This window comes from Lampetra planeri, chromosome 59 (assembly GCF_965212315.1).
Source record: "Lampetra planeri chromosome 59, kcLamPlan1.2.h2, whole genome shotgun sequence".
Classification (NCBI taxonomy): Eukaryota; Metazoa; Chordata; class Hyperoartia; order Petromyzontiformes; family Petromyzontidae; genus Lampetra; species Lampetra planeri.
The window spans coordinates 2,224,024-2,240,918 of NC_136165.1; the positions used below are offsets into that span (position 1 = coordinate 2,224,024).

General features: G+C 52.3%; 1 protein-coding gene across 3 annotated transcripts in view; it reads right to left on the bottom strand.

Moving 5' to 3' along the window:
• The window catches only part of LOC144736147 (histone-lysine N-methyltransferase ASH1L-like), a 96,299-nt gene that overhangs the window by 23,268 nt on the left and 56,136 nt on the right, over window positions 1-16,895 (bottom strand). For all 3 annotated transcript variants that reach the window (XM_078618725.1, XM_078618726.1, XM_078618724.1), the window contains exons 6-13: window positions 16,030-16,479; window positions 14,726-15,695; window positions 13,854-14,183; window positions 12,208-12,302; window positions 8,167-8,240; window positions 3,639-3,684; window positions 3,328-3,451; window positions 1,482-1,688 (exon numbers count right to left, since the gene is read on the bottom strand). In XM_078618725.1, the coding sequence (XP_078474851.1) occupies window positions 1,482-1,688; window positions 3,328-3,451; window positions 3,639-3,684; window positions 8,167-8,240; window positions 12,208-12,302; window positions 13,854-14,183; window positions 14,726-15,695; window positions 16,030-16,479 (2,296 nt within the window). The remainder of the gene's footprint in view (window positions 1-1,481; window positions 1,689-3,327; window positions 3,452-3,638; window positions 3,685-8,166; window positions 8,241-12,207; window positions 12,303-13,853; window positions 14,184-14,725; window positions 15,696-16,029; window positions 16,480-16,895) is intronic.

Consider the following 16,895-nt stretch of genomic DNA (forward strand, 5'->3'; position numbering starts at 1 on the left):
CCACACACGTGGGAGCCTGCATGTGTTAGCGGATGCGTGCGTGCGTGTGTGTGTGTGGCTTTGTGGGTTGGCATGTGGGTGGATAAGTGTGTCGATATGTGGCGTAAGTGGGTCAGTGTGCAAGAGTGTGGGCATGTGTGCGTGCGAGAGTGAAAAGCGTGGCTGAGAGCACGTGCGCGCGCGCGTGTGTGCGTGCGTATGTGGGTTGCCAGATCAAATTAAATAATCCTCAAGGACCAATGCCTTCACATGAACTGCCTCCTTTTAAACCCAACACCAACCGAGAAAAACAATACCACAGGGACTCACTTGATTGTTTTTCATGTGTTCCCACTGCTTTACTGCTGGATTATCCACAACATATTGAAAATGTGCTTTAAATAAAACTAATAAACCAGAGAAAACCACTAACGTTCTTTCACATTATAGTAACAATAATAATATATTTAAAAATCACATTCATACCGTTGCCTTTTGTCACAGAACCACTCAAAGGCACTTTAAAGCAACCCGAATCCTTCACAAATTGCAACCGATGACCCAATCACCTTGCATACTCGGTCCCATCTGATCGCAGAAGCAAAGCAGGGCCAGCTACAAGACTACGGATCCTTCACGACTAAACAACCACACGGTGCAACTCACACCGATTGATCCTTAAACAAAATATTCACTGCGCGTATCGTGGAGCTTAATGATCAATATTAATCAATGGATCGTTACACGCCTTAACCATACGCACAACTATCCTCCGTATAGCATGCACCGATAACACTGGTCAACACACTTTTTCTGGCATAAGGTATTCCAACGGTTTTAAGGTAATTTTGGGATGCTGATTCCAAATCTGGCATCAGATTTTGTCTATCACATCAGGTTTTTGAGATATCAAATATTGCATTTTCAATGAAAACTGCAGAAGAAAAATATTAAATAAATGTGGATATCTACATAAAATTATATTATAAACACACTAACCTAAAAATACAGCACCATATTTTAACACTAAAGCAGTCACTGACTCGCAACAACTTGCAATCATAAGTGACAGAGTTAATTTCGGGTAAAATCAATGAAAATGGGGTATGCCGATAGCATAAAAACGAGATGTGATAGAGCAAATCTGAGATCAGATGTGGAATCAGCACCCTGAAATTAGTCTAAAACAGCTGCAAAAGTCCAGGCCAGAATTATTTTTTTTGTTGACCAGTGTAATTGCTGGCACGGTGCATGGAGGCGTTGTGTGGCCAGGACCCACACTCAGCCGCCTTTGTCTCCCCAGTGCCAATGTTTACAAACCACACCAGGTACTCAAGTACGTCAGGTCCAGATATTCGTCACGGATGCAGGCCGCGAAAGGGGATCGAACCCAGGTCGCCGAGTTCCTAGCGCAGTGCACGACGAGCCACCTCCAACCAAACAGCTTTCCGATGCGTTTCTGCGCCGTACCGCAAGCGTGCGTGCGCGTGCCCTGGTCTCACCGGAAGGTGTTCTCCGTGACCACCTCCCCCAGGTACTCGATGATGAACTGGCCCTCGCGGAGGCTCTCCTTGGTGCGGATGCCCCAGCCCTTGCCGTGAGTGCGGAAGCGTTCGAGGCACTGCACCCACTCGTGCCGCTGGATGCGCTGGTTGCTGCACTGGTCCCTGGTCGGGCACGTGCCCTGAGCGCACTCGGCGAAGATCATCCTGCGAGACAACAACCCAACAGCCGGCCGACCGGCCCGCCCGCCGACCAACCAACTAATTAACCGACTGACTAACTAACCGACTTGCTGCACGACTCATTAACTGACCACACTGGTAAAGGAGGTATCATAGTGTAAATGCTTACCCGGAGCTCTCAATACTCTGATAGTGCGCTGTCTTTGGAGTTGTACGCCTTTTGGCGTCATCTGGTCCAACACCAATGGAGACTAGGCACTAAGAAAAGCTGTCTCGGGTGTGGACCAATCAACTTCAAGGACAGTGCATATCATTATCATCATCAGAGTTGTTTCTTTTTGTTTGCATTTTGACTGCATGTGTTGTGGTTATTGCAAACATGATGCCTTGTATAAAGGTGTCAGTTTTTGTACCAGTTGAAAGGGTAAAAACCTATTACTACTCATTAACTGACCGACAAACCAACAACCAGCCGGTGGTAGAAATCAGCATCGTAATAATTAATGTTTACTGCAAATACAGCGATCGATAATTATCCGGCGGCTTCGGGGGGGAAGGGGGCGCCAGATTTTCAAAAACGCCGGATAATCACATTATTAAAAATAGCTTATTTTTGCACATTCTTGTATAACATGTTGTTATGTGTTGTGTATGTGTTTTTTCAGTGTTTACATTTGTTCACTAGAGGAAATTGGTATAAATAAACATCGGCCCGGGACGGCTGGATAATGTTGAATTCTGGATAATCGCACGCTGGATAATTAATCGCTGATCAACTGAACCTTATGGCGGGACCCCGGGAGGCCCACAGGCCCCCGGCTTTCGCATAAACTGCGTTGCGACGTCATTTTATGCCTGTTGAAGGCGAACGACACGACAATCTATTCCTCTTGACGAGCTCTACACGATGTGCTAATCAAAGTTTTGTTTCTTCTGCGCATTCGTCGTCACTGTGCTTGGACGACACGACAACAGAATGATCTGCGCCAGGTGGGTCGCGGCGCTCATGTGCGCGGTGGGACGGAGTCGCCAAAAATAAAGAAATTACGATTTTGACTTCCGTTAATTCGGGACCCCGGGGTTCCGCCATAAGGTTCAACTGTATACAGCCCCCTTGTAATTCAATCCACTGCCGGACCAAGACCTCCCCATCTCATGTCAGTTAAGAGGTTTGACCACACTTCACTAAATTAACTACCGAGTGGATCGACAGCGGAAGAGATTGTGAGACAAAGTCAAAGAACTCAAAGGCCACGATTGGACCGGGACAACTAAGGAATGGAGGTAGGCCGTTGCTCAGCAATAGCAAGTTAGAGGCCGAGAACAATGACCCGGCTACCCAATTCTTTTCCCTACTCATCCCAGATCCCTCCACTCCCCCCTCACCAACTTTGCTGCTGCCACCCTCCAATTCCCCACGCCCTTTCCCAGCTGCTCTTCCCATCTCTCCCGGTTTCTCACGTTACCCATGCATCACCAGATTCCCGCCGTTCTCACAGATCTCCACTGTTAACCCCACTGGGCAAGGCGCCCGTTTCTTTCCAGGACACCCATGTCGGCCACGCACTGCCCCCAGCAACCCGGACAGCCCCCCACCCCCATTGCCCATCCCCACTAGGACTGCCCCCGCGGCCGGCATTGCTGCCCCCCCTGCTATAAGCACCTGTTGAGGCAGTCTTCGACGCAGCCATTGCGAGAGCGGATGGCGCCGACCTCGGCCTCGGGCATCTTGCAGTTGCATGTCGTCGGCTCGCAGCCCGACAGGGGCTTCACGTCCACGTGCACATCTGTGGGGCGTGCAAGACGGCCAGATGTTACCACGTCATCACCAACGTCGTCGTCGCCGCCATCGGCAACACGAGTGGCGGGTTAAGGGGGGCTACCGAGCGTGGTCAGTACCTGGCGCGGGAGAATTCCTGCGCTGGGCATGCCAGGCACACGGACATTTGACCATGACAAAGCGCGTTAACTCACTGGAGCGAATCCTCTTGTAGAGTGGGACATCCGGCTTCTTGTAGAGCTGCAATCAAAACAAAAATAAAATAAACTTAGAGGCATGAAAAAGGCGAATTGTTATTCGCGTACGATTTATTTAGAGCCCTCTGTATATATCCACCGCTGAATGAAGGACTCTCCACACCGTGTCAGTCGTGGCGGTTGTTTGATCGTACGCCGGTAAGTACGGATTGTTGCGGGAACGGCCCAAACACCGCTCGCCCCCGACACGAGTCACGGTTGGGAATCGAACCTACGTCGGCAGGTTCACACAGCACCACTGCTCCATCCCGATTTACGTATCATAATATTCATATATTTAGTTCTTTGCTTTTTCAGTGCACGCCCGATTCCTTTTCCATCAAAATGATCATGCAAAACAAATAAGCACTCGCACACACGCGCGCGCAGCGCACACGGACAATTTTCACCGACAACGGCTGAGATTCATGAATTGTGCGCGGCGGCGGCGACAACGGGGAGGGTGGGGCAGGGGGGTGGTGGCGGCAGGAAAAACAACCCTGCCCCGCGCTTGAACCGCGCAGCCTGGCGGCAAAACAGACAACGAACACCGCGCTGAATTATTTAAGGAATGGCGGTGTGTGCGGCCGGGGAACCAGATGGCCGGGAGAGGCGGGAGGGAAGGGGCAGTCTGGCCGGTCGATGAAAACCCACATCTCTCGGGGCTTATAGAGCAAAACAATATTCACGCGCCCTGTGGCCCCGCCGGCGAGCCACTTCCCATGCGTAGACGACAGGGCCTTGTCGTGATTCCCAGAGGGCCTCTGCCGCTACATCGCGGCGTCGGGGACTACCGTTCAGTAGGGGCGACCGTGCCGTCGTAGCGTGCCTTATCTATCCCGATGCGTTTTTCGGGGCGGGGGGAGGAGAGGGAGTTACGCCGCGTGTTGTTGGGAAACAACGACGGACATCTCGCTCCGCGTGCCAGCAGGCGTCTTCAGGAACTGAACCGGGCTCAATTGAGTTCCTAAAGAAAGGTCGCAGGAGGACGTGGGGCGAAATCGTCGGGCATCGCGCATGTACAACGCGTGGTACAAACCCCGAACGCGCATCGGAGAGCTGTGTGGCAAGGCCACAAAAGCGTCCGGCGGTTGCGTGGTGTTTGATGCGATTAGAGTTGCTCGACTCACTCCCGCGTGATCGATGCCCGACACTGAAGGGAAAGTAAAGATCTGAATTTTGAGGAAGCTCGTGGGAGCTGTGGTGCACCGTTCGCCGCGGGATATTTTATTCCACTGTTGCGAAACCAACAAGGCTCACACGAGTGTGGGGTGGGGTGTTCATCTCCCTTGGCGGCTAGGTCGAAATTCCATATTTCTTCTGGTGGGGGCTGGCGTTTTTGTTTCCACGTGACCGAAAGTGGTGCTCGCTTTATTAAGTCAGCTAAGGGAGAGGATGGACTGAGCGGACGTCCAACGCAGTTTTGCCGAAACGCTCCCCCGCACTTCAAAGCCAAACAGTCGGCCATCATACCGGACGGTGCAGGCGCTGTAACAAACTCTCGAAAACACCCCAAAATGAAACCATCCGCTGGCTAAGTCTTTTCAAGAAAGACATGTCTACATGTTACCGTTCATCGATTCATACGCACAACAACAAAAAAATCCCCACGGCGCAAATGTCTGCGCTGGTGTGCAAACTTCGTTTCAACGAGACCTACAGCAGCAAAAATAAAAACCAGCTTGAGGAAAGGCCCCCCCCCCTTCATTGAGGCGAGAGAAGTTCTGCGTCACATCCGCGCTATGGGGAATTTCACGTAAAAAAAAAACGGAAGAAGAGAAATGCCACCCACCCACCCCTGCACGCACGCCCCCCTTTCCCTGCAGCACTCACGCAGCCCCCCCACCTCCTCGCCGCATCCGGCTCAGCTAAGTAGCCCCTCCGCCTCCCCCCCCACCACAACGTCCACCCCGCTCCCCACCTCTCCCTTCAACCGTGTATTTTATGGCAAAACCTAATCCATTCCCACTCGAAGCTCGAAGCAGATGTGCCAGATTGCAGTGTTTACATTTGCGTGGAGTGCCTCTCTCTTCCACAGCGTTGGATGTTCAGTTGCACGAAATGCAAAATGGGGAAAGCATGGCTTTGTGGGGTGAAGGGCTTTAAAGTTTAATGTCACTCACTGGGACCGCCCCAGTGTGATGCGACGATGAGTTGTTGTTGTCAGGATTAGATTCCAGAATCGATCCTTTTTTGTCCCGCTCAATCGTACCGTTCATCTCTTCTTTACTGCCTTTCATACGTCCGTTTCCTTTGCAAAGTCTCATTGTTGCTGGTTTGCACATTTGCACTTGCTATCATCTATACCATTATTATTATCAGCCTTGTTGACCCAGGAAAGCCTTAACGAGTGTCGAATTTTTTTTCTATCCAGGAGGGCCCTGCCAAGTTTTGGCAATACGTGAAGATGTTGCTATCAATGTGCCAAATTGGTCATTTGCGGGGTAATTTTAGAATTGGCAAATTTGGATCCCAACGCTGGAACTTGACGGCCAACTCTCGCAAAAGGACGTCACGTTTCACGTCCACCGTGAACCGGAGGTCCGCCCGGTATCATCACGGTTGTTACACCCGCGGCAATAACCAGGGCGGCCACCGGATTCTAACCGCGGAGCTCCGCTGCTGCTGCGAGGCCACATCACCGCCAGCCAAGCCGAGCTTTGGCCACAGGTCACCGGAAACACCGTGCCCCGGGACTTAAAGCAGAGAGCATTGGTCGCCGTAAATCAGGGCGAGTTTTACTTTCCCCCCTGCCCAGACGTGGCCCTAAATCCTGCTAGCCTGCCTCTAGAGCCCCCCAGCCACCAGCGATAGGCTTTCACTCAGAGAAGTGGCAGGGAGAGGAAGAGACTTTTTTTTCTTAACGCTCGTAATGCCGGCTGGACTCCTCTCTCGCTTGCTCTCCCGCCCGCAACGCCCCAGGGCTGCGGTGAATCACCGCCACTACTCCCCGCAGTGGCCTGGCGAGCATGAAATGACCCAAGCTTATCTCCAAAACCCACCCACTCGCTCACTCGCTCACTCATCCAGCCATTCACCCCACCCACCCACCCAGCTTCCCAACCGCTCGCTCTCATTCGCCAACTCGCTCATTCACCCACGCAGCCAAGCACCCCAAGGAAGCACCCGCCGCTGACCGCCGCCGCCGCAGTGACCGAGATGGCACGAAGCGCACGCCCACGGACGCCCAAACACTCACTAAATCACGAGCGCCTCACCTCCCGCTCGTTAGCGGTCAATCACGGCAGCGAGAGCCACCCGATGCCTGCGAGTCTCGTTGGATCCCTAAGCTATTGAGACTCGAAGACAAGACGGTGCATTATTGTGCGTCGCCGGGTCTCTGTTGCACTCTTTAAGAATATATCACCTTTGCATGTGTGCATTAAAGATAAGGACGCAGCCCTGCAATTGCTTGCTCATGACCACTGTTGGTCAAACGGCTGGCTGAGACGTCTTAGAAGGGGTGGCAGCACCCACACCTAATCCCAACGCATCGACTGTGGAGTTCCTTTTCATTTCCGCAGAGCAGACAGAGTTGGGGGGTGAATTATGAAATATTGTTTAGTTTAATGGAACAAAGCATGATAGAATAAACAAAACAAGCCAGAACAAACCAGATGGAACAAATGATAATCCAATCATTACGTGGTTAAGTGCCTACGTATGAAGTTGCTCTTGCTCTTTCACCTGTTTATAGTGAGACTCAATACAAATTTCACAGAAAAAGGGTCATTATCATTATGGTAATACACCCCAGACACATGGAGAGTAGCAAGTTTAAAGTAATATAGAACCCAGAAATACCTACTGGCCTTGTCTTGTAGATGTTTACCTGGGCTGTTCATTTATTTAAATCGGGCTGTCCAACTTGATTTTAAAGTTTCATTACCGCAAGAACAGCATTTAAAAGTGCCACATCATTGAGGGACGGCCGCCATATCTCATGAAATATCACCGCAATGACGTCAACGACGTCGCTGTTGCCAGAGCAACAATGAGCTGTAATTAAAAAAAATGTATTCTCTGTGTGCCTATGTTTGTCTCTCTCTATGTATCTCTGTGATATCTGTCTGCTTATATGTCTGTCTATATGTCTCTGGTTCTGTGTTTTATCTCTCTCTCAAATTTAGCATTCTCAGGAAGAACGTAATCAACCAGGTAGGGTGTTGACTGTTATGTTATCCGACTCTCTGTTGTATTACATTACATTTCTAAGTATACTAGATTTGTGTTTCTATTTCATCTATACCTGATGATGATTGCTTGTGTTGCAATCGAAACGTCGTATGCTAGTATTTAATTTCTTATTTTATCTTTATACGTGACTTTACCGAAAGAACCAAAGAGAAATTCCTGCTAGTCACGAAAGCTCCAAATTAAGTTTAAAATGTTTTGTTTGTCTGTAACAAACGAGAGTGCAGCTATCAGAGAAGAGAGCTCCCTTGGCTTCTCCAAGTCGAGTGTTCCTCGCACGGCCGACGCTCACCTGATTGTGTTTCCACTGCCACAGGATGTCGTACGAGAGCTGGAAGTCAATCCTTTTCTGGCGGAGATATTTCCCTGCACGACGCGGGAGACGGACAGACAGGAAGGACACATCAGCACGCCGCGAGTCGCACCGCCTCTGCGCGTTACCGGATAAATAAACGGTAGTACACGAGGTTGCGAAACCTCAGGAGTGCACGTTTCATTACAAGGTCTTATAAATCAAGTGTCGGAACCAGCTTTTTAGTTGTGAATTTTCTGGATAGGTGGAATGGCGCGAGTCAGTGGCTGCGAAGAGAAACTTTAGCGGTGCACATCTCTTTACGTGGGCCAATCAGGTGGAGTACGGGCACACACACGGAGATACAAAGACACATACAGACACAGATATACACACATAGACACACACGAAGATATACACATACACGTAGATACACACAAGCAGATACGAAGGTACACACACCCGGAGATAGATACACAGACACATGAAGATATACACACACCCGGAGATAGACACACAGACACACAAATACACACAGAGACATAGAGATACACACACACGGACACACACGAAGATACACACACACACACACGGACACACACAGACGCATGGCTAAAGTGTGCGGAACAACTTCCACCTTCTGACACCAACCCAAGGGATCTCTCCTGACACCCACAACACCCAAGGGAGCTCCCCACCTCCGATCCCGCACTCTTCTTGACAGGGACTCACACCGATGCACTCAGGAGTTGTGCGACAGTCCCCTCGGCCTTCTACACCAACAAAGTTCCTTGATTGTCAAAAAAGTTAATTATCCGATAACCATTTCAATGGGGGAGCGGTGGCACAATGGTGTAGCACATGGACCAGGCGGCCTGAGCTCAATTTCTGCCCATGGGTCATTTATCCCCCCCCCACCTTCACCAACTTATGTTGACCAGTGTGGTCAAGTATGGTAAAAAATAAATCCCCGCAAATTACATGATAAGTGGAGGCCTTTATCCAACGGTGGATGGATCCATGCATTATTATTTTATCATAAAAAACTAAAATTGCATAAAAAATATCCATTTGTCAAAGGAGACCTGGGTTAAACAATTTGGCTTCAACACTGAAAGATTGGTCTCTCTGCACAGCGGTACTTGGCCGCAAAACTAACTTTAGACTGAAGACACGAATAAGTCAACCTCTCCCCGCAACCGACCTCCTCAGCCAATGTCTATCCGACCCTCTTCACAAAACGGGCCTTTCATAGCCACGTCGCCCACACCTGTCGTGCAACAACAAGAACAGCAGGTGCTCCATGATTTGGACCGGTCCATTTTGACGTTCAAAGCGGGGTGGTGGCGGCGGGTAGCCACCGTCAAAGAGACTGAAGCCAAGCATATTGCCAAGGGTGAAAGGATACGCGTCCACAAATGGTAGCCTTTGCTGACCGTCAAGCCGTTCGATTATTTTCGTGGCGGAATTGCAACACGGTACGCGAAGGTTAAAATAATACGGCGAGCTGCAAAATGATGGCGAGTTCGCGCCCGTGCCTCCCTCCGCGGTGAGACGCGCGTGTGCACAAAGGGCCGGTTTTTGTCGCGCTAAGCGGGACGTCGATGGCGGCTGGGCCCCGACGCTCGCCTGCTGGGCGGCTCGTGAAATCGGAGATGAAACGAGGCTGAGAAAACAGGTCTCTCCGAGCCAACAAGACGCCCCTCTCTTCTCCTCCACCGCTCGCCCGCCAACTCTCCCATCACCAGCCAAACCCATCCCCCCCACCACCACCCTACCGCCTCTTCCCATGGTCGAGTGACGACCGAGCGAATGGCTGTGGCGTTGGCAGCTGTGCCAAGCAGCCCAATGATGGAAATTTTCAAGCAACAATAATTATAGAAATATAAAATAAAGATATACTAAAAACAAAATCTCAGGACCCCACCATTGTTCCACAACGCACAGGAAGGAGAGGTGGGACAAAATAAATAAATAAAAATCCTAACAAAAAAAATTTTGGGAGCGGTGTGCATGACAAAAAAATAAATATAAATGTATGTGAACCGGATATTTTTTTTGTTTTTGAAGGTCTTAAACATCCCAGAGGCCTGCCTGGGATGGCGCCCACATTCCATCTGCTTCTCATTTGCCCGCTCGGCCTCTCGGCCAGCCGCCGCACACACACACCGCACGCACGCACAAACACGCACACACGTGTGCGTGCACACTGTAATTACACTTGGAATGTTTACCGTGTGGTTTTTATTTTAGCTCCCTGCCACGGTTCCACGTTTATTTATTTAAATATATTCGGCAAAGGGCTCGCTCTCTTTTTCCTTACAGTCGGACGACGACCGCGAGCTGCGCTTCGTAACTCGGAGGAGGGATTCGATGAAACTCATCCGTTTCATCGATTGTACGGTTTGCGGTGGCGCAGTTATCGAAATAAAATAGACGTGCATTATCGTGCAAGCAACGGTTGTCTCATGGATGAACCTGCCCCTGATACGGACACTGATCCCAGCCATAAGAAACTCAAAACGGTCTTTTTGCACGACATCCCATGTCCCGATAGGAATTGCAAACAGTTATTGAACTTAATTCTAGATTTGAAGCTTTCGTGACTGCAAGGGTTCATATTCTTAGGTGTTTTCGGTAAAGTCACGTAGGTAAAAAATCAAAATTAATAAAAGTAAAATAAAAATAAAATAAAAATCACGACGTTTCGGAGGCAACACAAGCTTCCGTCTTCAGGTGGAACCGTCACAGCACGATAGCTGTATCAACAGTTATTGAACTACTAGCGGACGACGGCATCGACACAGAGCCGTAGACAGGTACGCACCCCATCCCCCCCGAGCTCTTTTGAGCAGGTACCCCACACCTTCGTACCTGTCAAGGGCACGCGAGCGATGTCGATGTTGTTTAGTCGTCACGGCGAGAGAAGGGTTTGTGTGCGTGAGTTGATTAGTGGGGAGCGGTGGTGTAGCGGTTAGCGCTACAAACCCATAACGTGTCATCCCACAACGGTTTACCCCGTATTCTTGTACAGGGAAATTGAGCTTTCAGGTCCATATGGCATACAGCCGTTTCAATATTTTTTTTGTCTATTTCTTTTTTTTTGCGACGGGACTTTGTAGGATGAACGTTGAGATGTATAAGGGGCACGGGGTGACCAATAAAGTTTAAATTGGTCTGTAATAAGGTCGGGCACTCATAAGGGGTTGACAGGCATGCCACTTTGATTTTTATATATTTCACGGAAAACTTCACTACAACGCCTCCACACATGTACAGGCCATTCATTGATCCACTGCTGAACGAGGGCCTCCCCCCCCACACACCTTGCGAGCCATCGGTGGTTATCTCACCGGACTTCATTACGCCGGTTCGGTAGCATTGGTGAAGGTGGGGAGCATTCAATTAAGAGAACAAACAATGGATGTTCCGTGCTGCTTTCTGTTGCTGCACAACACATAACCCCCATACCGCCCCGCCAACGACCCTGCTACAGCTGATAACACCTGCGATGTCTGACGGTCGCCTGTTCACGCACTCTCTGCACGAGGCTTATTTCCTACTCAACCTCCCAGACCTGCCGAGGTGGAACACACGCATTGCAGGTGCTTTGGTGCACGGACACAATTACAAAGCAGTAACTATTCAAGCTCGTGAGAGAAATGCGGCTGCTGCTGGGTTTACCAGCTATTGGAGGCAAGAAGCAAAATGCATCTTCCTGGTTCTTTCGGTAAAGTCACGTAGAAGGGAAATAATAAAATAATAAAAATAATAAAATGTCTTATTTTTATTATTTCCCTTCTACGTGACTTTACCGAAAGAACCAAGAAGATGAATCCCTGCAGTCACGAAAGAAGCTTTAAATCGAAAAAGAAAAATGCATCTTAACGGTGAGGCCCTGTTCAGTGCAAAGAGCGTTATTGCATTAAAAATAAAGCATTACGTGATGTCACGGACGATAGAAGTGCGATTTAGCCTTCCAGATGAGTGCGAATCATTGCCGCCCCCCGCACTCCCACCAGGGGCAATTGCTCCGCTCACCAACGTGGATGGGCGCTGGCAGGAGGCTGTGGTCGTGCTCTCCAGGAACGTACTCCAGCTTCTCCTTCTTGGATAAGCTCAGCCGGCTTTTGACGCTGCAGAAGGGGGAAAAAATGACGCGCAACCGTTCCGAGAGCGTGAGCTTACATTGGCCGTTCATTAACTGTGAGCATTGGAGACTTCCATTGATGACGTGGATCCTTCCCTGTTGTCGAATTTGGGCCTTGCTATATAACAATGGTATTAACTGGTTTTCTGATTACATTTATAATACAATCTGTCTGCCCATCTTGGTCTCTGTATACCTTGGTTACTTTTTCCTTCCACTTTACCAAACACCAACAAGTTTCCCCAGGTTTTCCCCCGTCAGGCCGAGCCACGTGTCTGAAATATTTCATTTTGTACATCGGTTAAAAGTAGAACTCTTACTCTTCATAGTCGCAATTCCGTACGAATGAAATGAGACAGGGCAGACAGGAGAGCGCGTGTGGAGGAGAGTAGAGTGAGATGAGAGGGGAGAGGTAGTAGAGTGCATGGAGGGGCGTAGAGTGAGATGAGAGGGGAGAGGTAGGAGTGCTTGTGGAGGGGCGTAGAGTAAGATGAGAGGGGAGAGACAGGAGCGTGTGTGGAGGGGAGTAGAGCGAGATGCGAGGGGAGAGGCAGGAGCGTGCGTGGAGGGGAGTAAAGTGAGATGAGAGGGGAGAGGCAGGAGCGTGCGTGGAGGGGCGTAAAGTGAGATGAGAGGGGAGAGACAGGAGCGTGTGTGGAGGGGAGTAGAGTGAGATGAGAGGGGAGAGACAGGAGTGCTTGTGGAGGGGAGTAGAGTGAGATGAGAGGGGAGAGGTAGGAGAGTGCATGGAGGGGCGTAGAGTGAGATGAGAGGGGAGAGACAGGAGCGTGTGTGGAGGGGAGTAGAGTGAGATGAGAGGGGAGAGGTAGGAGAGTGCGTGGAGGGGAGTAGAGTGAGATGTGAGGGGAGAGGTAGGAGAGTGCATGGAGGGGCGTAGAGTGAGATGAGAGGGGAGAGACAGGAGCGTGTGTGGAGGGGAGTAGAGTGAGATGAGAGGGGAGAGGTAGGAGAGTGTGTGGAGGGGCGTAGAGTGAGATGAGAGGGGAGAGGTAGGAGAGTGCATGGAGGGGCGTAGAGTGAGATGAGAGGGGAGAGACAGGAGCGTGTGTGGAGGGGAGTAGAGTGAGATGAGAGGGGAGAGGTAGGAGAGTGCATGGAGGGGCGTAGAGTGAGATGAGAGGGGAGAGACAGGAGCGTGTGTGGAGGGGAGTAGAGTGAGATGAGAGGGGAGAGGTAGGAGAGTGCATGGAGGGGAGTAGAGTGAGATTAAGAGGGGAGAGACAGGAGCGTGCGTGGAGGGGAGTAGAGTGAGATGAGAGGGGAGAGGTAGGAGAGTGCATGGAGGGGCGTAGAGTGAGATGAGAGGGGAGAGACAGGAGCGTGTGTGGAGGGGAGTTGAGTGAGATGAGAGGGGAGAGGTAGGAGAGTGTGTGGAGGGGAGTAGAGTGAGATTAAGAGGGGAGAGACAGGAGCGTGTGTGGAGGGGAGTAGAGTGAGATGAGAGGTAGGGAGGGGACAAATCTGCGAAGGATTCCGCAGACTGCGAGTGCCATCTTGACACTGCCGCCCCCCTTACTTGGGGTCCTTGTAGGTATCGGAGTAGAGCCCGGCCTTCTGATGCTTCTTCTTGGGCGGTCGATGAGGCTTCTTCTCCTTGGCTGGTGCTGGGGTTTGTGCTTCTTCTGCCGTCGGGGCGATCAATGCTGCCCCCGCCGGCGGCGGCAACTCGCCCTCGTTGCGCTCCTCCCTCTGGTCACATGGGGCCTCCGGCGCCGCCCACTGCTCATCCTGGCACTGGGCGGGCGGCGCTGGCGCTACGGTGGCCGTCGAGGGAGACGAGGCCGCGGCGGGGCACGGAGTTCGGTTCTGGGTGCAATCCGCCTCCGTGCTGGCGGTCTGGCTGCAGCTGGTGTGATGCAATAGAAATATATATATTTCGATTTAAAGCTTTCGTGACTTGCAGGGATTCATCTTCTTGGTTCTTTCGGTAAAGTCACGTAGAAGGGAAATAATAAAATAATAAAAATAAAACATAATAAAATAATTCTCACGACGTTTCGGCCACAACGCATTCAGACGCTGTCTTTCCGACAGACCTGTTCTTCACCTGAAGACGGCTGTTTGCGTTGTGGCTGAAACGTCGTGAGAATTGTATTATATTATGTGGTATTTTTATTATTTTATTATTTCCCTTCTACGTGACTTTACCAAAAGAACCAAGAAGAGAAATATATATATATATACAGATGGCCAAACTCCTCTTATTCGTAAGTGCCCACCAACTATTGGCAACGACAAAACATTTGCATGTAATTTCACATAATTATAAGCAATCAACTGTCATGCGCAGAATACGATGCACGTAGCGCCGAGTGTAGAACCCATTCAAATCAGCAAAATGAATGTGTTGCAAGAGGCCTAATGCGCCTGTGTGTACTGTGGCATCACCTGGACTCCTCCACACCCGGCCTTTCCAGCGTCGCCTTCTTGCTCCTCTGCTCTTGGTCGCCGTCGTATGGCGTCTCAGAGGCTGCCCGCCTCCGCTTCTGACCCCTGTTCTGCTGCTGCTGCTGCTGCTGTTGTTGTTGCTGCTGCTGCTGTTGTTGTTGTTGCTGCTGTTGTTGCTGCTGTTGCTGCTGCTGCTGCTGTTGTTGTTGCTGCTGCTGTTGTTGTTGCTGCTGCTGTTGTTGTTGCTGCTGCTCCTGCTGTCGCTGCTGCTGTCGCTGCCGGCGGCTACCAGTAACTTCCTCATGCAGGCCCAACAGGGCAGCCTCTGTCCGTCTGAAGCGCCCCTCCGTGGGCGCGGGCCGATCTGGCCGCGCGGGCCGATCTGGCCGCGCGGGCCGATCTGGCCGCACTGGCCGCCTCTCTGCCACTTCAGGCCAGCGCGGCCGCCCGTCCGTCGAGTCTGGCCGTTTCGACCTCCCTTCCTTGGCGTCCGGCCGCACGGTTCGCTCGTCCGTCGCGTCCGTTCGCTCCGTCCGCGCCTCCGGCGCTTCGGGCCGCGGCGGCCGCCCCTCGGCCCCCTTGGGCCACTGGGGCCGCCCCCCCACCTCCGCCAACTCCGGCCCGTCCTGCGGCTCCGGCTGGGATTCGGGCCGCTTGTGCCGCCCTTCCGACTCCTCCGGGCGGTGTCGCTGGCCCCTAGCGGCGGCCCGGGCCCGCCACTGGCGCCGCTTCCTCGGGCTCTGAGGCCTCCGCCGTCGCCGCTGCCTCGGGACGGCGGCTCTCGGCCGGTCGTGCCGTTCGGGGCCGTTCTGCACGACCGACTCGATGGCGTCGCTCACGGGGTCGGGCCTGTGGGCGCGGGAGACACGCAGCGGCCGCCCTGTGCAGGCACCGCTCGGCGGTTTGGACGGCTCCTCCGCGGGGGCCACCGCCCTCCCTGCCTCGCCGTGTGATCCCACGCTCAGTGAACCTGAAAGGCAGGAACCCCAACAACTGTTGCTTTCCGAGCTCCGACGGGTGTTATTTAAACAGAAAAGTGTGCGTGTGCGTGCGTACACACGAGGAGCCTCCTTTAGTCAATGCACTGTTGGATCAGGACCACCCCACGCCAGTGTGGGTTGCGTGCGTTGTTTAACCGTAATTCACCGCGCAGGTCAGTGCGGGTTGATGAAGGCGGGGATCATAGTTTCGGTAACAGTACAGTACAACAATGAATTTGGCTGCCCATCGCCTAGGTCCAAAGCCTATAACACCTGCTATGCAACGCTGGTCAAGCCAAGGCCAAGCCTGTCCCCCCCGCTTACCGCAACGATTCCCAAACGGCGTCAAGTTCGGCGGCAGCGACGGCGGCGGCGGAGCAGGCAGGCATACGGCGCCCGCGCCCACCTCGGCGCCCTGCGGTCCCTTGCGCGGTCGGCCCGGCCGCCGTTCGCACGGCACGTTGTTGCCCGTGCGCAGGGTGCGCTGCAGCTTCTTGGCGCGCAGGATGCGGCCCACGTGCACCAGGCCCCGCTTGGCGGCCTGCAGACGCTCGAGGCCGAGGGCCGCGCGGCCCTCGCGCCTCGCCTGCCTCCGCATGGCTTCCGCCTCGCTGCGCTTGGTGCGGCCGACGACGACGACGCCGCCGCCGCCACCGCAGCAGTTGCCACCCCAGCTCGCCGCCGCCGCCGCTGCCATGCGGCCTGCGTTGCCGCCTCCGACACCACCGCCGCCGCCGCAGCAACTGCCGGACCTGCCAACGCCCGCAGCGGAACCTGTCGGACGAATGGACGGCAGGCCTGGTTAGCGCTGCAGGTGCCGGTGGCACTGCGGTTACGATAGCAGTTTCAGAGGCCACAATTAACGGATGAGACTCTGCGAAGTTGAAACTGCGCCAAGGTTTCGCTTTACGGAGGTGTCGTGAGATTTTTGCGAGCGGAAGTGAAGGACGGCTTCTTTTAAATGCAGCTGAACGATATTTTGGGATCCAGCTCAGGCCCGTGATCTCATTGTCTGGAGGTCTTCGCCTACCTGCTCACTTTACTTGCTTATAATGTTGCATGCACACAGAAACAGAAGCCAGACCTATATGGCAATCAAAGGCACAACTATATGAGCCGAGTTCAATTCCTGACCACGGCTAACACGTCAGCTAATGAACTGCTTGTGGGCTTCCCCTTCGCCAACCCAC